Source organism: Phyllobates terribilis, unplaced genomic scaffold (genome assembly GCF_046119375.1).
Source record: "Phyllobates terribilis strain yellow unplaced genomic scaffold, ASM4611937v1 Scaffold_1__5_contigs__length_1240528914, whole genome shotgun sequence".
Taxonomy (NCBI): Eukaryota; Metazoa; Chordata; class Amphibia; order Anura; family Dendrobatidae; genus Phyllobates; species Phyllobates terribilis.
Window position 1 is genome coordinate 1190293396 of NW_027362761.1, and position 22896 is coordinate 1190316291.

The 22896-nt window shown below is 43.0% G+C and overlaps 1 protein-coding gene across 1 annotated transcript; it reads right to left on the reverse strand.

Annotated features, from left to right (window-relative positions):
* Positions 1-266: 266 nt before the first annotated feature.
* Positions 267-22557, reverse strand: SMOX (spermine oxidase). Its single transcript, XM_073649186.1, has 7 exons — positions 22398-22557; positions 13799-14033; positions 12406-12632; positions 5412-5585; positions 4158-4854; positions 1635-1795; positions 267-834 (listed from the first exon to the last, which is right to left on the reverse strand). The coding sequence occupies exons 2-7, from the start codon at positions 14004-14006 to the stop codon at positions 697-699; spliced, it is 1605 nt and encodes a 534-aa protein (XP_073505287.1). The 5' UTR covers positions 14007-14033; positions 22398-22557; the 3' UTR covers positions 267-696.
* Positions 22558-22896: the final 339 nt, after the last annotated feature.

Genomic DNA, 22896 nt, shown 5'->3' on the forward strand with positions numbered 1-22896 from the left:
AAGGTAGGCAGATCTATATGGAGGCATAGAAGGGAGGGGTACACAGACTAAAAACAAAAAAGTCAACCCCTTTAGTGATTTTCCAGCAATCAGCAAATGTTGCTAAATTTAGAGAAAAACCAATTTAAAAAAAAAAAATTATTTTATATATATATATATATATATATATATATATATATATATATATATATATATATATATATATATATATATATATATATATATAGCAAAAAAAATGGTACCAAAATTACAAAACCACACTGCTGTTTGTTTAAAAAGGCAGAACAACCTTCCCACCTGATGCTCTTTTATTGATTTTTGTAGTATTTATTATTATTATTCGAAGGCACTTACAATACAGAAAAAGAAAAAAAAAGATCCAAAAAAAGGCACCAGGTGTGCAAGATGTGAAAGGACACAAAGAAGACGACGAAAAAGAAAAAACAAAAGAGGGACAGAGGAGCACCCCTCCCTGTTACTAATACAGTACATGAATTTGCTACAGACTTGTTATTTTTTTTTCATTGTTAAATATTTAGTATTTTTTTTTTATTAAAAAGGATAAAAACGTTTCTATTTTTTAACATTAAAAAAGGAAAAAAAAAAAAAAAAGAAAAAAAAAAAAAAACACAATTATAATATGGACACACACTGGTAGTCACAGGCTGGGAGTCCGCGGCTGTAGAGCGTAGACTCTCAGTTGTTGCATTGTAAGAAGTCTTGGTACATATCGGCTAGGTGAATGGCCTCCCTCTGGCCGGACAGCAAAGCACCATGGGTTGTGGAATAATACTTTCTGTGAGTGGCCTCTCCGGAGAACATCACCTGCATGGGCTACAACAAAAAGGACCATCGTTAAGAGAGCAAATTTGGCAGACCTATAGGTAAAACCCCAAAGTCCAACTTTTCTGGTCCTCTGGAATTGGCAGTCAGTTGGCATGGTGAAGAGCCACATCAATGTTCATTGATGCAGGGCAGTGGTCTCCAACCAGTGGAAAAGTTACAATATTCAGCATGCCCCAGTCAATACAGACCATAATGGCAATTTGTCCCCAGCTGAAACTCCATGATATTGAGGGCAGAGAAGCTAAAAATCAACCCACTGAAGTATCTCCATTGACTAAAGAGCTCAGAAACCACATCATCTGTATGGCGGTGATTGGTAGGGCCAAGAGGGCTCTTAAGAAGTACAGTAGACTCCGTGTGAAGTCTTGGGGCAGTGGGGGACCAAAATAACATGCAGAAAGTAAGAAATAGAAGAAGTTTTGGGACTCCAATCCCAACCTCAAGGTTAGACCAGCCTGGCTAGAAACACATACTCTAACATTTTGGTTTCCGCTTATTATTAGAACCTAGAAGGGGACAACCATCAACCATTCCCCCCCCCCTCTCTTGGTCTTCAAACCATCATGAGGCCCGAATGAAGTACCTAAAAGTTTGAGAAATTTTAGAGATGTTCTGGGAGAGTAGGATGTTGAGCACAATTTCAACTTTCACCTCAAATGGAGGAGCGAAGAAGGAGTTCTTCGATTTTTGGTAGAAGATATCAACAATGAAGAATTAGTCCCACCTCACTCCCCCCAACCCCCCAAAAAAAAGTCTCAAAAACCAAAATAAGTCCCATTCCTACTTACCGCAGTTTTTGAGCTCTCAGTATAAGGCAGTGGCTTCATGAGCTTCTCAACATCTGCTCCACTGGAGCCAACTTGAGTGTAGGAATAAGATCCGAGGACGTAAGGGTTACTGCCCCAGGAGGACCTCAGGATGCGCCGAGGTTTTGGAATGTTTGGATTGCCTAGTGGTGAGAAGAACAAAATAAAATTACTATAATTTTTAATTTTAACAAATATTTATTTTTGCCGAGGGACCTAATTACTTAATCTAGCAATTGTCTTTAGACTATGAAAGTGTTCCCATTAATAATCATCTTCTACCAATACAATTCCAGAATTAGTGGTCCACATGTATAAAAAAATTCAGATTGGTGTAGAAGATATTAAAAAATATTATCTATCTATCTATCTATCTATCTATCTATCTATCTATATATATATTTTAACCCAATAATATCCCAGCTATTTTAATCAAAGTCTTCCTGACCTTCATTTAGAAAGTGAAGACGAGTAAACACAGAAAGCCCAGACATATCGTTTTACATGGGGGAAACTCAGATGTCAGACAGGAGGTGCTATGCCAAGTCCTAAGTGTCCTCTAATCTTCTGCTCAAGTAGATACACATACAGTTAATTAGCTTTCATTTGTTATGAATATTTTAAAAAGGGGCCTCTGTGCCGTGGGGCACACTCATTTATTTTAATTAGAGACCACATGAAAGAATTAACAATTGGATGTTTTGCTTTTTTTTTGTTTGTTTGGAGGAAACCTGGCAATTTCCCTGCAGCACTCCCGCAGGCCAGATGAAGCATTACCATTGTCAAAACACCCACAATGGGCTGTCCATGTAATGGGTCAATAAGTCAGGTCCTCCAGCAAGAGGCAGCATTTGTGGATAAGTATAGAGCAGGTAGGAAGAGGGCACATCTAAAATGGTGTTTCGTCCCAGGTTACATAGGGGAGATCACCTCTGTGATTGACCCCAGGCAGACAAAGCCAAGCCCGGTCATAAAGGAGAAAAGAAAGTACACGCTGTGAATGAGAGGGAGGATCTAAGCCGAGACTGTTTAGGCTAAGAAGGCTCAGATGCAGTTTATCTGGAATTTGAGGCCCGACAGCCATTTAAGTAGAAGGCAAGTAGGGCTCGGATAGGTTTTTCAGTCTCACAATTAGTAGAGCAGTAGCAGACATACTTGGCCACCGCACCTTTCTAAAGGAGGCAGTATGAGCTCCATTCTTGGTATTACTGGAAGTCCCAGATATAACAAAGGGCCAATTATTTAACAAGTTACAATATAGTAATCACTGATACATTCCAAGGGTGTCACCGGTTTCATGTTCTTTGCAGATTGGAGTCGTACTTGACTTCCTAAGTCATTAACTCCATGCCGCCTGGTGGAAAAACGCAAGAGAGGAGACCTCTCAAGTAAAAAAAAAAAAACACAGAACAATAGAGTTCCGCCTCGTTACATAACTGAGCGCACGGAACCATTACACCGCCACTTCAGACAATTGCCTTCTATAACGTAAGAGCCTTAATCAAACAGTAAGTGCGGCCCCTCCGTCCTCCCGCAGGAAAAGCTTCAAAAGGGTGATGAAATTATTTGCCGGTTCCAGTCACTATGATTGAAGTGGGTACTCCTAAATCTCGACAGAGATGTCACATCGGCTTGGCGTGAATGACAAGTATGATGAGTGTAGACAGTTGGTTATGAATGTGTGGGCAACGCGGTGGCAACGAGATTGACATTACTGATTTTAAGCGCTGGAGTCAAAAGGTTGATGTTCAAACCAAGCAATCTCTGTCAAATGTCCATAACGATCTGCTTTGGGCAAAAAAAGTCTGATTTTTTGCCAGGTTTCTACAAATTTTGCAATGCCATACCAAAGTGCATGACCCTCTAGAGCAGCACAAAGTCCCTATAGGCCCTTACTACTGAAGCGCATGCAATGATGGGACGTGGCGTCGGTCACAAGAAGAAATACTTCTACACTTCAATACCCTCACAGTGAGCAAATCACGGAGCAGGGGACAATTTTTCATCCTGCCATTTCTTAGGAGTTGTCCCATTTTGGCAAGGTATAATTTATTCACAGGTTAAGTGGGAACTTGCTGAATGACGAGCGCTCACGGATTCTGAGAAATGGCCGTTAAAAAAATGGAACAGCGGCCAACACCAAACTGTTCACCTTCTGAGATATCCAAGTATAGCATATGCATTCATAGGACTATATAGGACTTCTGGAGATGGTAGAGTATAGCACATGTGCATCGCTGTCCACTAGTCGTCCATGGGATTGCCAGATATGGCCGAATACAGCACTCAGATATCTCAGAGGTCGAACGGGCAGTGGCGCACATGCGAGGTCACCAATATATTCTGATGTGATATTTCAGAAGTCTCTGCTTGAGTTGGAAATCCCTAAATGCTTTAAAAGATGTACAGAATAGGACTTTTATAAAAAAAAAAAAATTTTTTTTTTTTAAAAAGTGCTTTTTTTGCATCTTTACTGACCTAAAAACACAAGACTATAATACCAACCTGTAAATTTGCGCAGCAGCTCAGTGCAGGTTTCGGCAACAGTTTCGTCATCGTACTTCTCCATGATCAAGGCTTCCTCACCACAGATCCATCCGCTCAGCACATAACCATAGCGCTCCGGAGGATAGAGAACATCGAAGCTGCAGATCTTCTTGTACCACATCTCCTCGGCATAAGTTAGACTTTCGCATTCTGCATCATCTTCCCACACAAACTGGATGCTGTTACACTCAGGACTCCAGAAAGGTTCTTCGAATTCCAAAAAGATCTTGTCGGTGGTGCTGATCCCTAATTTTTCAATAGCCATAACTTTGTCTTCAGGAAGGCAAGGATGAAATAGACTCTCGTGACATTTCTTAAGGACGCCCAGAGACACAGTGACGATCACATGATCCGCAGGGATGAACTCGTAGTCTTCGCACTCCACAAACACGGGAAAGCCTTTGTCCTCCATCTGGTCGTTGTTGTGGTCAGCCATTCCTTCGATCTGTTTACGGATTGACCTGTTCCAGTGGATGCACTTCACAGGCTTACCCAGTTGGATGACGGGTTTTGGGATGGAGGCGGACAGCAGCTCTACAATCTTAATGAAGCCACAAGGAATTACGTGATGGGCGCCAGGGATTTCGGTCCATTCCCCAAATTCGCTCAGGGAAACTTCATCCATACTGTGTGAGCTACTCTCGCAGCTTTCCACCTGTTAGAAAAATACCATAAAGAGAAAAATTACATCAAATTCTTGCCTTCCAGGAAGAAATCAGGGAGTTTTATCATCTGACTGCAATGGACACGAATGAGCTTTGTGCATGCGCTGTAATTCTTTTAGTGTGTGGATGTCTACATCTTCTTGGTGGCATTTCACTTAGTGTAGAGCGTTTGACTTTGCATTACATTAATTTACAACGTGGGCTGCAAGAAAGTTGTATTTCTAATCTTTAGCTATAAGGTAGCGGTTTATTCACCTACTCAAGGTTAACTGAGCATGTGCATTTATAATGGAGCCAAGTTAGGTAGCCATCTCACGCATGTTGATAGCCTAAGTGCAGGACCAGAAATGGTGAAAGTCTTGCTGAATTATCTAAGTCTTTAGCTTGTAGACCAAGTGGGTGTATCAATGGCGGAAAACTGTAGCACATGGCAGGTAGTGGGGTTTCGTCAAAGAAAAATACCAGTGGTGACCTTGGAACAGCTTTGGCAAAATGTAGACATTTCCATGATGGAGGCATTGAATAAACACACAGTTTGGCCATTTACCTTTAAGTATTGCTGAATCATAGCCAGTTTCAGCCTCTTCGTGGTCTCCGAATCATCAGGATCATCCTTGATGCGTTTCCGTACCACATCCCGGGTAAAAACTCCAACGCTGTTTTGACTTTCCGCGTTAACTGGTTTCCCATTCTGAAAGAACTCCTGAGTCAGGTTATAGACCTGGAGCAGAAGAAACAACATAGTCAACTGGCTCACAATGTAGCCACATTATTTCCATAATGCCCATTTCATAGCAAAGTAATTGCTATGCTCAGTGATTCAACTTTCTTCACATATATCCTGCAGAGCAATGTGTAGAAGGACACAAAAATTATGGAGTAACTCCCCATCCAACACATTTGTGGCCCATTAACAGTATGTGATAAATGTCTGATGGAAGGGGAGAGGGTTCCCAATTAGCATGAGAACGTGGATGTCCCAGTCAGTACAGCATAGACGAAGAACCCTGTTGCGATTATATATATAAAACTCTTGAAGGAAAAATAAGACAAACTCAGATTCATCTAAAGATAAAGAAAAATTCAAGATGATGACTGTTCAGAAAAATCTTGGCAAGGTTGGCGAAGGTTACAATCTCACCTCAGTACCCTAAGGGTCCTATCTGTTCAATCAGCAGGAAAGTACATTTGTTGAACATTTCATCAGACTCTAGTGATCTCAGAGCCTGGAACAAGTTCACATTCATAAGAACATTGTTAGACACACACCTCCAAAAATGTTACATTTACTGGAACCGCATAGAAGGACTCAATTGGGTCAAGGACAATCAAAAAGAAAATTAATTTTGGACACAGAAAAAGGCAAGCACTCGGTGGAACCATTCCCTGAATAAAATTAAAAAAATAAATAATATGTATTCCCAACATGGTCAGAAAGCTGTAGAACTGGGGAGTGGAGAGATTATAATTTATTATATATATTCTTACTAGTGTTGTGTACACATCCAAAATCTGATGGTATGGAAGATACTTTCCAGTCTTTAGCCACCTTTAAAATATATAGAGTCATCTTGAAAACGGTTATTCTGGCTCCACTCATTTATCGGATAGCAAGTGGGGCCTGTAATGTTACATGCCGATCATTCGTTCCACCCAACATTTATCAGAAGACTTGACGCAAGCACTCGATGCGGAAACGAGCAGAGCTAGAAAATCTTTACGCTCCTCACGTCACATTTCTCCCAATGTATGCCTGACAAAAGGGGCAGCAACTCAAACCTCTCCAACGCATGGCAAATGTTGGTTCAACAGGTCATGGTAAAGGGACTCTTGGCATATGTTGGGTCAACAGGTCTTCTAGGTACATTTGTCATACTGTTCGGATCTGGTGGCAACACTGGCTTGTCAGGACAACAGCCCCATCAATAGTTCAATGTTCCATCCCCATCCCTGCCGGAGCACTTAGAGATGATCGGTGGAGGGTGGGCAAATGTCAGACTCCCACCGATCTCATATTAATGACCAAGGATATCTACCTAGAGTAGGCCGTCAATAGTTCAGTCCTGGGCAACCTGTTGCATTGCACAGAGATGTTCCAGAAACCCCCAAAAGTTTAGACCCACCATGGATTACCATCTTGGAAAATCCCTTCTATAAAGGCCAGGGATACGTTTGTAGAAAGCTTTTATGAACCAAATCCAGTATTGGACTTAAGAGAATTTGAAGTTAATATTTATATATGGTTTACCCATTTAGGTCATTGACCTAATGCTAGAATATGCATCACTCACTGATTCATTGTGGCCACAGACGGTGATAGTCACAGCACCCGCCGGGCAGAAAACTACAACACAACTCCAATTCCTAACATGCCTTCTAATCCCAGGCCTTACTAGAAGAGAAGCCCATTGTCCGACCACCCTGGGAGAAGAGTCCTGGTGTATGGCAACATTTCCAGCAGCTTGTGCCTTGAATTACCAGTATATGGCCTGCACACGCATACTAATTGGGAATCCTCTCGTCCACTGTCCGCGTCGTTCTGTGATCTCCCATTAATCACAGGAATTTCATTAGGCCATAAACTGATCGTCATTTCTCATTACATTTTACTATTCCCTACAGACCGGACGAAGCTGAAGCAGCCAGAGGTTATTAGACATCAAGAATGACAGCCACCGAGCTCGAAAGCACATGATGTGCCCAACCGGGCGGCCAGAGGGACCGCAGACGGGCAAGAGGTCAAACCTACGCTACGTAGAGAAGCCCATCATTCTCTACTAGACTGCATCATACACCCAGTGATCCCGGCACCGAAAAGGAGACTGTTCCTTTGTCATGTGTAGTCGCCCTACCTGGTGCTTCCATTTGCCCCCTGCTGCCACTTTCATCGAACCCAACGGTCTGGCCCCCCTGCATCCAAGATGGCAAATCTAAACTATGCCGAGGTTCAGATTTACCAATGCTCCGGCCTCCATATCGGACCATAAAGCCGGCCTCAATGGGCAAACTAAGTATAAAAAGGTAAAATAACTACATTGGCACCATTCAGTGTCATGGTGGAGGGATGGTCTACCTACGGTGACATTAAGAAATATTCATTTTTGTAATTGGTTTCCTTAAATTTGCACCCCTTGACCTTTACAGGCCTTTTCCTTCCCTGCACATCCAACTCTGATGTGGTCGGAAGGTAGCTGAGAGGAACTCAGAAAGAGATAGATAAGTTATTAAAAATTCCCTGTCAGACCCTCATATCGAGCTCACTTACAGATCCTCAGTTAAACAATTCTGCAGCCTGCAATAGACAGTGTAACGCACAGGCTGTAGAAAGCAAACGGTGCAAAAATTTTAATGCAACCCAATTGCAAAATTGATTAAGCTCCCCTTAAAATGCATTTTAATACAGACACAAATCCCTTTAATGTCACAGGTTTGCCTCCACAGAGGTGAAGGAAAATAAAGAAATGGACGTTTTCTTCAGGAGAACAAGAAGTCAACCCCAGAGTAGTCTACACTTAGAGAACTCATGCAATATTAAGGGGGATCAATAGTACGAGAGATCGGTCAGCAGCGATCTCAGCTGTATGGCCGCACCTCCTAGAGAAGCAGTTTTTACATGTGCGTGCCTAAAGGTCGATGGGGCCTTGTATTTACGGCGCCTATAGGAATACCACAAATTGCTCTCGACGTATGGGGGTACGTATGAATGGTGTTAAAATAATGAGCAAAAGCCAAGAGTCCAACAACAGATACAGTTCTGGGTGTACAGAATATTTTCATAGTGGAGCAGTCCCTAAATATTAAAGGGGTTCTCCTCTTGGTCATGCGACCATTTTTTTTTTTTTTATCTTGCCCAAACAGATCAAAGTGTTCAATTTCCATGCAGCGCCCCCGCAGGAGAACCTAAGCATTACCAGGCGTCCATTCCCATCAATGAACATGATGGGACATGAGAAGGACAGGTATTAAACGCTGCCGACTCGTGCACAAAAGACGAGATCAGATGTCTTCATTGCTCCAGTGTATTGAGTTACCATCAGTTTACCCGTCTCTGGAGTAGAGCGGGGGGCACGCGTGCCAACCTGCCGGCTTCTAGAGGATCGGTGCCTTACAATAAACCATTCCCAACCGAGACATGGCCAATTAATACAGAGACGGGGCTCAGCCATACAAGAACTCTCTTCTCGGGTCGGGAGACATTTGTAAACCATGACTAGAAGGAGGAAGAAAAACAACGCACAAAGCCCCCCTCAGCGATAAATTCCAAATCATTACAGAGTGGGATTTATCCCTTTTTTAGACGAGGCTGGAAAAGCATTTCCTAGCTGACATGTAAAGGTCACCCAGATACCGAGGGGCTGAGGGCTGACGAGGAGGAGACGCTCATTAATATATGACAACGCTATGTGGAGGCATCAGTGATGACAAACACGTTCTGACATCTCAGAATAGCAGGGCGAGGCGCGGCGTTATTCAGCAGCCGAGGCGGAGACAGGACGGGAGATATACATTTCCATGAATGAATATGCAGAGTCACCCAACACCTGAAGGACAGAATCGCTGCTCCTCGCCTCCATCCTTAATGAGGTTTTCCCATAAAAAAAAAAAAAAAAGTTAATTTTAATCAATAGATTTTGGAATGATAATAATTTCCACAATTGGATGTGTTTAAATAAAATGTTCCTGTGCTGAGATAATCTTATAAATGTGCCCCTGCTGTGTACTGTGTAATGGCCATGTCTGACAGTGCAGGAACATGGTCTGATCATACCACAGCTCCTGGGCAGGGGAGGAAGCAAAAGAGTATACAGACAGGACAGCACAGGATCACAGCTGATTCTTTCTGTGAGGCAAAACACTTCCCTGCCGGTTTTTAAACAATGTTTTACTTCAAAGAAAGAATCAGCTGTGATCCCCTGCTGTCCTGTCTGTATACTCTTTTTCTCCCCCCTCCTGCCCAGTAGCTGTGGTATGATCAGACCATGTTCCTGCACGGTCAGACACGGCCATTACACAGTACACAGCAGGGGCACATTTATAAGATTTATCTCAGCACAGGAACATTTTACTTAAACACATCCAATTGTGGAACTTATTATCATTCCAAGATCTGTTGATTTAAAATGAACTTTTGTTCATGGGAAAACAACTTTAAAGTCAAGTCTATGTATGAAGTAGTAAAATCTGTGATCCATGTTATGGGATAAAGAAAGGGGGCTCATTTTTAAATCCCACATTTTTTTTTTTTTGGATAGACTGCATCTCAGATTTTCTAGGTTTAAAATCCACGAGTTGGGGGAATTTGAGAATAGGCCAATTAATTCTGACAAAATATCAAGCCCTGATGTAAATATTGCCCAGGAGCACTAGCTATGGGGATGACCACAAATGACCCACTTCCCACTTTTATTTTTAAATAAATTGCAGCATATGATGCTACTGTGGGAGTGGGGTGAATGTGAGGGTAAGAGGGGGGAGCGGCGCTGGGGGGGGGGGGTCTTGTGCAATCTCATGTCATAAGGAGATAGGGGGCTTATTATATTTAGAGCTTAGGTCTTATAATAAGCCCCCTGCCTGACCTAATAGTAGGTTAAACCCCCAAACAGTAACCATGGCATGAGCTGTACAGTATTTAAAACGGGTTGTCCGGTCTAAATGTACAAGTCTGCAGTTACTCTATGTGGCTGCAGACTTGTGAGTCCTCACATTGCGCACACTGTGAGGATTCACCATTGCCTGTATCGGCGAGTATGAGATTTGCATGCTGCAGGCCACATTCCAACTGCATGGCCTCATTCAATACAAGTGTATTGAGAGAGACCAGAAACAGTCTAGTCGGGATGTGGCCAGGTGTATGCAAATCACATACTTAAGGTCACATGACAACCCGCTCCCTGCACCGGTGAGTCCTGACAGTGTGCTGTGCGTGCAGTCACTCGATGCGCACCTCACCCTGGCAAATCATGACAGGGTGCGGTGCGCCTGCTGTCCTGAGTCCCCAATATTAGCGTGATCGGGTGGTCATGGAACCATATGTTTGCTATTTGCACGTGTCAACTAGATATGCTTGGCTTCTCTCAATAGAAGAGAATTGAGACAAGTCGAAAAAGAGTATAGTCAACACATGCAAATGGCAAATGTGGTCACATGACGACCTGATCACATAAGCAATTGTGGGGACTCATGGGCCATTGTTACTGTACCTGGGGGTACTCAGGGGACATTATTAATGTTAACTGGGCACTTAAGCATTATTGTTATAGGGGCGCTCAGGGCATTGTGACCATCAAAGGTGCACATAGGGCATTAATATTTTCTAAGGGCAAAAAGTGGATACTGTTTTCTAGGGCATTTGCACGGGGCAGTAATATTTTATAGGGGTAGCTTTACCATTTAGAGAGCACAAAGGGAGGATTTTATTATTATGTGAGGTACTAAGAGGATCAGTAAGGCACATACGGCAGCAGCGGCTCAGTATTGGGGTATCAGTAGGATGAGGAGATTGTGCAGGTTGGGAATAGATGGTGACCGTGCCTGAAATGTGAGAAGTCAGATGTTTCTTTGTTGTAATCCCTGTAGATAAGTCCTGGATGGAGAAGTCGTCATGTCGGTCTGGGCCAGGTGGAAAAGTGAATTACTCCATCAGAATGAACATCAGCTGTACGTCACTATCTGTAACTGTACTGTAATCTCTTATGTGTTCTGCAGCACTGGTATCTACCACCATATGGCAGTAATATCAGTGCTGGTCTTTGTATAGATTGTATTCTGTAACAGTACAGTCATCTGCTGAGGTTCTCCTACATCCACTATTAGGGTGTGCCCCCATAGTTGTAATCAGGGTTACATGGTTCGGGGCCCTCTCAGAAGTTTTAGCCCCCCCGAACCAAACCCATAGCTACGCTTTTGTACCACCGCACAATGAGCCCAAGCAAGGTCCAGGCATTTGAACTTGAGCATGAGACCCAAATCAGACTTTTGGGGGCCGATTCAGAAGACAATTTTTGGCAAAATTAACTGCTTGAACAAAATTTTGGAAAAACTCAAAGCTGCAGCTTCTGTTGTGGTTACGCCTGTCCTGGCCTGCTCTGCCAACTTTTGAGAACGAATAGAGTTCGGGCAGGACAGGACAAGTGTGCCTGACTAATTAATCAAAAGTCACATAAAAAGGAGTAGAAATGTGCATAAGCCTATGGCCCCTCTATCAGTATTTGGTCAGTATTTTTCCTCAGTATTTGTAAGCCAAAACCAGGTGAGGAACAATATGAGAAAAGGTATAATGGCGACTTGTTTCTATTATACCTTTTTCTCATATTGTTCCTCACCTGGTTTTGGCTTACAAATACTGATAGAGGGGCCGTAGACTAATGCAGGGGCAAACACCTCTTAATGAATTTGGTGCATCTTACTCCAGAAAGTCTGAAGGTATCGAGGCCATGGACTCCAGACGGCTGATTTATAAGACCCAAGAAGGTAAAAAGCTCATGACCAGTTGGCAAAATTTGGACATGTATTGTGAACAGGGAGATCATGGAGAACCTCACCTCGTTATAAACATCACTGAATTCTTCAACCATATCTTTCGGGATCCGTTGTCCGTTGCTGGTGAGGTAGTGAGCCACTCCATTCTTGGAGTAAAGACTGATGCGACCAACACTTCTCTCTCCATCTGTGGTTTCCTCCAGTAGGCCATTGTCTTCTGCTAGATGATATATGGGATTGCCGTTTGAGCCATGGATCCAGGTAGCTCCCAGTTCAAAAGTAGCGTGTTCTAAAAAAAAAAGGAACCAAGAAAATTGGTCACCAATGAGTCATGAGGACCACCGATCAGTCAAAATTCAGAATTGGAAAACACTTTGTACATGAGGAACTAGAAACGAGCAAATCCTGCAGAATTCAAATCTACCTCTTCACACGGTTTTTACCTGGAAATTCGATTGGCGAAGAAGTTAGTCTCCACGAATGTAAGGTCTCTACAGACCCCAAAGCATAATAAACGTAATGTGTAAAACAAACAAAAACAAAAAAATACCCCCCTTACTCACCTCTTCGCTCCTCACCGTCAACCACCTGGTCCTCTTTGCATCTTCTGATCTCTGACGCTCGTGTCAATTTCCAGCCCTCTAACTTCAGAGCTGAAAGCTCCAGCTCACCACAGCCCGAGAGGGTTATGCGCAAGTGGTCACGACGTGAGCCATGACCTTGCATGAGCAAATCATGTCCTTGACCTCACTGCGAGAAGCCCGGGAATTCCAGCACAAATGGTGGGAGATCACAAGATCCGACGAGGACGCGGTAAGGATTTTTTTTTAAACCTTTTGAAGGCCCTATACAGTTCAAAAAGATGGAAAATGGCCACCACTTTTCTGGATCTGCGCAGAGGCAAAAATTACTAAAAATCCACATGTGGATTTTTGACAAATTCGACTAGAATTCAACTCTAATTTATTCACTCATCTCTAGCCATTGTATAACTTGTATCCTACATTTCCCACCCCCACCTCTACAGGTTCCCTCTCAGTTGTCTCCGAGCTAGTGGATGGAGACTAGCTGGTGTCTCACCCACACAGTCATGAGGGATTTCTGTTCTGCTGTGTATGCAGCACCTGGTCAGAAGCAGCAGCAGCATGGAGGACATCACAACTCTTATTGAGCAGTGTAGTTGTGATTCCAGCTCTGAGGTGAGAAACACTTAATAGAAAGCAGCTGGACTTACATCTACCGCTTTCTCAAGCTGTAGACTTTGGATAGTTTAGCAGCATATATGCTCGACCATGGCTTCTCACTGTAGCCATATAATGAGAAGGAACAGAGGACTAGACACTTCTATTTTACTGATTATTAAGGAACCCATCATTCATCACCTAGAATCACTGTGGTCATCGGAGTTGACAGGCAGAATTATCCAAGGGACAATAAAATTTAATGGGCACTTACCAAGTTTAAAACTTTGAACTCGGCCTCCAATGCGATCAGATGCCTCAAGGATCGTAACATCCGAGAATCCTTTCTCAAGGAGAAATTTTGCAGCTGAGAGGCCTGCAAGACCCGCCCCAATAATCACTATTCGCGGCTGTCGGTTTCTCCGTGGGCCACTACTAAGAGGATCATCAGTGCTGTCTGAAGATATGTCACAACTTTGCATGCCGTCCAAGCTCTCCTTTTAGTTGACCTAGCAAAGGAGAAAAAAAAAAAATTTTAAAAAAAGGCATCCTACAGTTTGGCTGCAAGTTCCACGCTGAAGATAAATAGGTTGTCGACCTTTGGGGCAATTTTTTTACCAAATTATTTTCACTTACATAACTGAGTGTATTTGGGGCTAAAAATCATTTTTTTGCCATTGTGTTTCATTAAAAATTTTGCATCATTTGGCCTTTACAGGCTCTGTTTCGTTGCGGGAATAAATCAACTCTCAGAAAAAGACAAAGCGTTATAAACTTGCCCGTCATTCAAGCTACATGAGCTCACTGATGGATTCTTAGTTAACTCATTCTGCAGCCACTGAAGGCAAATGGTGCAAAGTTTATGAAACTCAGTTGCAAAAATTATTTTTAGCCCAAAAAAGTCCACAAAAAAAGATGGAAACCACTTAAATTGTGCTATGCTGCAATAGACCACACAACCTCTAGACAGATCTGACTGTTTTGGAAGTAAAGTGATTAAGTTTTTCTACTACTGGACGATCCCTTAAGTGAAGGATAACATATGTGGGTGTATTAACCCAAAACCTATGTATATATAGTGCTTTTTTTAGCACTATATGAGGGTTATCCGGCACCGCTCATTTCCAAGATGGGATGCAAGAGGAGTCTCCATGTTTGACAGGTATCAGATGAAATATTCTAATGAATAAGTCAGTTATTGGCAATGGCAGAGCGTGCTCATGTCCGAGGAGACGTGACCTTCATCTCCAGATGTGGAAGTGAGGAGCCCCGACAAACCCCGTTAATTCCACTGTTCCAGATATCTCGCAGTGTATGGGGCCGACTCATCTTGAGGTTTGCAACTCTTCTTCTGGAGTAAAAATGGTTCCAACAATAAAGCGCAAAACAGCAGTCACTACTTTTCACCTTGTCAGGTATTTGTGGTGGTTGGATATTATGGCCTTGGTTTTTACTTATCCAGTTATTTTAGCCCAATTTCTGATTTGCAACTTTTCAAATACAGCTATAATTTTTGAGCAATTTTGCTGCAGTTCCGTAATAAAAGAGAAGTACAAAAGTCTAATTTTTTTTCACTTATCACAGAGTAAAAAATAAAAAAAAAAAGATAGATAGATTATATATATATATATATATAATAAAAATGTGGGACTTTTTTTGGTGCAAAGCCTAGTGTAATATGTTACGAAAAGGTTTATGCAAGACTTAAAATGTTGCATGCAAGGGTATGTTCACACACACTGCGGTTTTTGCAGCTCGTTTTTCAGCACTGGAGCCAGTGAAAAACGCCGAGTACAATAAAAAAAAATAAAAAAAAAATTGCACTTATTTCTTTTAAGTTGCATTTTTTTCACCCAATCACAATGGCGCAAAAATGCTAAAAGAATTAGCAAAAAAAAAAAACACAAACACTATAAGGTATCTAACAAGACATAGAAAAGAGATTTAAAATAAATAAATGTCTGCCTGCCAAGTGTTTCACAGAAGGGAAACAAATTAATTTTGTTGTGAAGGATCCGTCCGGCCTGTTCTTTGAGGCAGAGAAGAGCAGCCCAGACTCGTATTCATCCGTCCAGCCCCGCCGCCTCCTCCTTCCCAAATACCAGCGCTTGGAGACCGCCGCTGCCTACACACAGTCCTGGCACCGCGCCCTCCGAGGAGGAAGCAAACCGGAGACTCTGCTGGAAACCTTGGGATACGGACGTCTCAAGAAGCCATTACTGGGGCACGAGAGCAGGACGACAAGACGAGAGAGAAAAGAAAAAGAAGCAAAGTCTTTACCGTGTCCGAGAACAGCCTGTGCCACCATGAACCGGAGCCAGGAGAGGTTTTATTAAAGCTTCTATCAATCAACCCGACAGGAACAAAATGGCTTATTTTCATGTCTCATAACTCGTCGTTTACAATACTTCATGTTCCGGTAACGAAGACGCTCTGAAAACACTTAAGGAGAAGTGCGAACCAGAAATGCTACGACCTGCGAACCCACGGCCAGACTTTTGTTTCCAAGCTCAGCGTTATCAGAGGGACGAGAGACCACCATTGTAATCCATCATGAAGCGACCTGTTGCCATGGTAACAATGAGAACAGGAAGTACGGACACACGGGCACATGGACAATGATGGGCAGATGCCAATATGTCGTACTTGCCAACTTTCCTGAAGTTGCCGTAGAGATGGGGGGGGGGGGGGCGACATCTCCTAGACTCCAGGGTGTCATGAAGGCCTACAGCAAAGCAGCCCACTATCCCGATTATTTCAGTTACCATAGCAACAACAAACACAGCCGCCAGTGTACGGATGCACTTTGGAAAAGTGGCGCCATACTACACACTATATATCGTGTTGTAAATACAATTTGCTACCATAAAAGCAAGTTGTCAAGAATCCAACCAAGTCAGATTTTTTTTTTGCGTGACTTGCTTGTCAGTTTCGACTATGGGGGTCACAATGTGACCCCATTCACTTGTACTGCAGATGTAGCAGTGACAGTGTGATTTTGGCTGACCAACCCATGTCCTGACCAAAGTCACTGGGTGCCATTCCCCCCCACACACCCCTGCATGGTTGTTACCCTTCTTGGGGCCAGAAGATTTTCTGATCTTTTATTCCCATTCTTCTGGGGAGGCGAAGGGAGTACACACCATGAAATATACAGTATATATAGGATTATTCGCTTATTTGGACAGTCCCACCCCCAAGGGGAGGGGGATGTCAATAAAGATATTGCAATGTATCGTAAAATTATCTTTCGTCTTTGGTCTTCATAGGTGCACAGACATGGCAGACACGGTAGACCCTAGGCCATCATGAGAAAGCCATTGGCACCCAATTTATAACCTCAGACGCTGCTTCCAAAGTTGACAGCGCCATCTAAAGGGCTTACACCGATGCAACTGGCGCTAGCTTCTGAGCCTGGTCCATACATACAGTGCACATATGGCCAGGTGGGCCCCATGGGAGTAGAGGGTCCCAAATTTTGCCCAAGTTTACCAGATGCTTGCCCTCAATGAAGAAATATATCATATGTGCCAGTCATCCCAGAATAAGGGGACTCCTTCCAGAAGAGTCAGCAAGTCTCCCGGGCCCCAGCGAACCTATCCAAAAAAGAAAAATAAAAAACAAGCAGCGAGAATTCAGAAAGAAGCGCAACTTGGAGATAAGTGGAGGGAAAGATATTTGAGGGGCCAAGGCTATAGCAAGTCCTATGATCCCCCTTTAATGAGACCGCTTATGAACAGCTCCTTTAAGCGAAGGCCTACAAAGCAGGACACTAATAGTTAATAGCACAAACCTGAACTAGGAAATATTGCGACATCACAATGTGGAGTGATTACCTTCAAGGCAAACAATCTGGAATGACGCACTCGCACTCTCTGAATCACTTCCAGGGATGAGAGTCTCACGTCACGCAGGAGGCCAAAGAGCAAAGATCCACCACGTAACCAGAGCGTTAAATACACAGTAACCGGCTTCTCTTGCTCTCCGCGTGTCTTCATGGTATTTCGGGCCTCTCTGCTTGTGAACCAGGATGAGCACACAGATCCCAGAGAAGCACATGGTTTGTAGGAACATAGTAAAAGAAGGACATGAAAACAACCCCAGTCAGACACAGAGTTTTGGGGATGGTGATATGGAGACTTACAGTATTTATTTCTGTAGGGCAATTGTGACAGCGAGGAGATCGACATTAATAAAAGTTAAGCGCCATGCTCTTTACACCTTGAAAGCGTTTCTTCAAGTCAACTCTTGTCTGTCGAAGAGATGACAGTTCTCTATTAAGGACAAAGTGTGAGAGCGAAGGGATGACCTTTAAGACCTTGTTCACACTGGACAGATTTTTTTCCCCTCCCATCTGAAAGTGTAGATACTCATTTTAAAATGGAAAATTAAGCAGCAACTCATGTGGCAGCCTTCCTGTTCCCAACCCAAGTGGACTCCATATCCTTGACTCCAGCCATAATGTGTTGGATCATGCGTGATCGCTGGGAAACAGGCAAGTATCATCATGGGAGCGCCACGAAACTGCACTTTTGAAGAAGACACTTCCAAAATAGTAAATAGGTCTACTGGGGGTTCCAGAGTTTGAACCCTGCCCCAATCATAACATTAAGGGTTTGTTTTTTTTTAATCATAGTCAATTTGTTAATTTCTTGAAAACATTTTGAATTCACCATTTTGCTGCATTCATGTTAAGACTGGAAGAAGTTTTTAAAACACAGTAAAATAAAACGTATATTTCCCATTCCCAACTCAGATAACCTTCACTGCTCCCATGGCCAGCTGTTTAATTCCTTCAGCGTTGGAAGAACCAAGACCAAAGAAGAGTACCGGGGGCAGGAGCTGCAGCGGTGTAAGGAGTCAAATGAAGGCTTAGGAGAGGAGAGTAATTTGTCTTTTGAACCTCTTTCCGGCCCTCTATTTGGCAGCTTGAGAGACCTCAGAGCATGAAAAGAGCAATCGGGGGTACTGTAGATTTGGACAAAATCGAAACGGCCATCCAATTCGACCGCATCTGCGCAAAATGAGTTAATAGTGGTTAGGCCCAGTGACACTCAGTGGAAGGAAATGAAGAATACACGTTGCTGGTCATTTGCCAGCAAGTAAAACTGCCATCTTTCTACCCAACATAAGTAAAATATCACAAAACAACTTACAGCTGTAAAGCAGGCCTACCCAAAAAAAAAAAAAAAAAGAAGAAGAAGAGGACAGCCACTCCTAGGACATTTACAAGAGCATTACGTAAGGCTTCATGAAGGCTGAGTGTTCGAAGGAGGTGACGCGGGTATGTGACTCAACACCCGAGGAGTAAAAACTGAGCTGCACCAGACAAATAATATCTGAGGGCAACTGTACGTCACTACAAAACCTCGAGGACTTCATACTACTCCAAAAAAAAAAAAATTACGCAAGTAACTGGTTTCCACCAATAGCAGCATCTTGGTGCTCTCAAGAGAATGATCTTTGGTGGTAGAGTATAGATTTTGTTCAGTCGTTACCATCCAGTCCAGTCCCGATAGGATTGTTTTCTAGATCTGTGAAGAAGTGCCTAATACCAAAACACATCGGAGGTCCTGAGGTCAGAATGTTTCAGCACCTGAAACACAACTTTTGGATACCTGGCTATTCAAACTACATGGGAGTCACCTAGCGGGAACTACTATGAAACCATGGTGGGTGTAACTGAAAAACGACGGAGTACTATATATATGTCATGTACATGGCCGACGCAAGAGTTCGGGTTGAAAAAGACACATTTTTAGTTCTTATAGGCCTATTTTCAGCACTCGTGTCAGATCTAGAAGAAAAATAATCAAATATGGAGTCTTACAATTTGATATGCCCTAAGGAAGTCCACCCAAAAATGTGTCCCATAGGTCTACAAGTGGTGCTCAACATCTTAAAAATCAGGGACACCTAGACCTAAAGCGAAATGGTCAATGTTTGGTCTCACCAACCCACGAAAACAAGATTTGGATAAAAGGCACATGGGACTAAGCTAGATCTTTGTACACGAGCAGTACAGAAAGTGTGTACAACAGGATTTCTTGGACTTTCAAGTGAAAAAGTGGGAAGAAACTAACAAGGAACCATCTCAACTCTAATGTGACCCTTGCCCAATCTGAAATGGTAGTATGCCACCAATGCCTTTCTAAAATTACTGGATCATGTCCAGGGAAAAATTTGGGAAACAATATGGAGATAAACCCCCCCAAAAAATATTAAGGTATTTACACTGCACCAAATGCTCATCTCTCATATGCGAATATTAAGAGAGTTCCTACGCATTGTGTAATGGCCACATCCTGCTACTTGTCCATATTGCACAGTAATGACATACTATGTAATCTTCCAGTAAACTCCCTTCCTCCAACCTTTGGTCTACAGAAGTAAAAAGTCATACAAGGACAAAACGCCACGTACTGTACTTTATCTCACTGGGGTGGAGGTATGGGGGGATAGGAATCGTGCAGCCAACTCAGCACTGGTGTTGTCACAAATCAAAACCTTTCTATTACAGCTAAAGTCGGATACACCTACAATTACACAAGTAGGACTTATAAGGTCTTCAAATTGGAGGGGACAAATGGAGGAAGGGACAAGAAAATACAACCATCCGTCTCACCCAACTAGTCTGAAAACTCAAAGAAGTAGATCTGAATAGTGTTGATCAAGCACTCCGATGCACGATCAAATATCGAGCACAATTACCCATCATTAGACCTTACTCATGATCGTCTCGCCAACACTTCTATAGACTAGCTTCTCCACCAAACAGAACAAGAAAATCTCTATACATTACTATGGCTGCCATCAGCTGAATCTGGGTAGAAGGCTGAGCCCCTGAACATGTCCTACAAGATGCAAGCTTCCCAACACATTCCTGGAGCCACCCTAGTCGTCATTCATGTTCTACCTGCTTGTATATTGAGTAAATAGAGACTGAAGGACTTCCAAACTTGAAGTTTAATTGGCTATCTGAAGCCAAAAACGAGAAGTTTTTCTATTGAACCAGTATCTTGGCTTTTGGTTAAGCCCAGTCCTCAACATTTCCATTACTACATATGTCTTCAGAATAAATCAGTCCACAGCCACCAAAACAAGCACCCATATTAGGGCCACCTTAGTAGTAGACACAAGTATTAACTTTTCTTGTGGGTGTTGGTAGAAGCAGAAGAAAACATCGACACTGGTGGAGGACAGGGCACAGACTCAAGTACTAGGAGATCGATTGGGCCATGAAAAAATACAAAACAAATGCTTTGTTGGAAACATTGGTTACGGTGAAACGTGCGGCTCAACTCTTGCGTGAACGGTGATCATCATAGATCACATCGAACAGTCAGACAACCCCACTTGGTTCTTTTCACCACAATTGGAAGAGTTCGACATTCTCCAACATGCACATATCTGCCAACTATTCGGTTACGGTCTCACACAGCATTTCCACATTGGCGTTTACCATTGCGAGGAATTAATGGGGTGGCACTGTTCAGACGGACACAAACTGTAATTTTTGTCTGAAAGTGGTCTATGGAAAAAACAGACAGCGCTCGGACCAATGTTATAGAGTAGGGCTGTTCAGAGGACTTCTTTTGTTTTCATACGGACCTCATCATCACATAAAAAAAAAAAAAAAAAAAAAAAAAGGATTTCACATATATCGGAATCAATGGTTCTATATGGCCAGAAAAATGAGAATCTACGGGGGTGAATATATAGGTTTCTAACAAAATAAAAAAAAACATTTTTCAATACAGCACACTATTACAATCTCATTGCATCCTATAAAAGGACAATGATGTAATAAAATGTGATAGTGTTTTATCAAGGTTCAAAAATTTCAAGAACACAAAATTGGAAAAAATGTGATATCTTACAACCCAATTTTTTTTTTTTTTTTTTTTTTTTTTTTTTTTTTTTAACATTTTTTAATGAAAAGAAAAAAATTTTAATCAACCACGAGACTGAGCTTCATGTATTGTGTGCAAACTGCTGGGAACCAACACTAAACCTCGGCATTGTCATCTGGTCGCTCTCACGCGACGCGAGACTACAACGCTGGATTGGAAGAGATTTAATGGCAGCCACAAGACTCGAGCGCTGGCCTGTCACAGTCCGTAGACGATGAGCTTAGTGGATCAGCAAGATAAAAAACCATGATGGGGGCAGAAATATCAAGATAGAAAAATTATATGCAATAAAAAAATAAAAGGATACAATCAAAATCCAAAAATAAAAGACATTCTGATGGCTCTACACCTCCCTGACAAGGGACCGAGCGCGGCGGATTCCACACAACTGAATTTACAGAAAATGAGGTCACAGGAACCAGAAAGAATGAAAGGAGAAAGCGAAGGGAGGCGACAACAGACCCCATTAATACACCAACCCCTTAGCTTTCACTAATGGACCTGATCTCCCCCCTCCCTGAACGGCTCTCGTTACTGTTTACACCGCAGCGACCGTGAACCGACCCCCAACATGAAGAAATAACATTTATATAGCGCCAACATATTCCACAGCGCCTTACAACCAGGCGGCCATACACACAGTGTGGATGTTCATATGGGGGATGGGATCATGGATCAGGTTTACTGCTTAATGAAGGGACCCTGGAGGGGGAAGGTGCACTGCAGAGGGGCACAGGGGGGCAGAGCACAACACAACCCACCAGGAAACAGCTATACAATGTATCAGAGAGTAGCAGCACAATGAGAGGGGAAGGGAGAGCTGCAGGTCAGGGGTCCCACTGCAGCTACTCCAGGGGTCAGGGCAGGCACACGCAGGGCAGGCACACGCAGGGCAGGCACACGCAGGGCAGGCACACGCAGGGCAGGCACACGCAGGGCAGGCACCACTCAGCTCTGTACCTTCCTCCTCTGGTCCTGGCTGCTTCTCTCCTGGTTGCTGCAGTGTCTTTGTCCTGCTCAGCACTCAGCAGTCCAGGCTCTATCACTGCACGGAGCAGCCCAGGCTCTGATCATCAGCCTGCAGAACCCTCCCCCTGACTCACAAAATATCCTCCTCCCCGTGCACAGTGCCCTCCCCTCATATATTATACATGTATCCTACTGCATGCACAGTACCCTCCCCTCATATATTATACATGTATCCTACTGCATGCACAGTACCCTCCCCTCATATATTATACATGTATCCTACTGCATGCACAGTACCCTCCCCTCATATATTATACATGTATCCTACTGCATGCACAGTACCCTCCCCTCATATATTATACATGTATCCTACTGCATGCACAGTGCCCTCCCCTCATATATTATACATGTATCCTACTGCATGCACAGTGCCCTCCCCTCATATATTATACATGTATCCTACTGCATGCACAGTACCCTCCCCTCATAT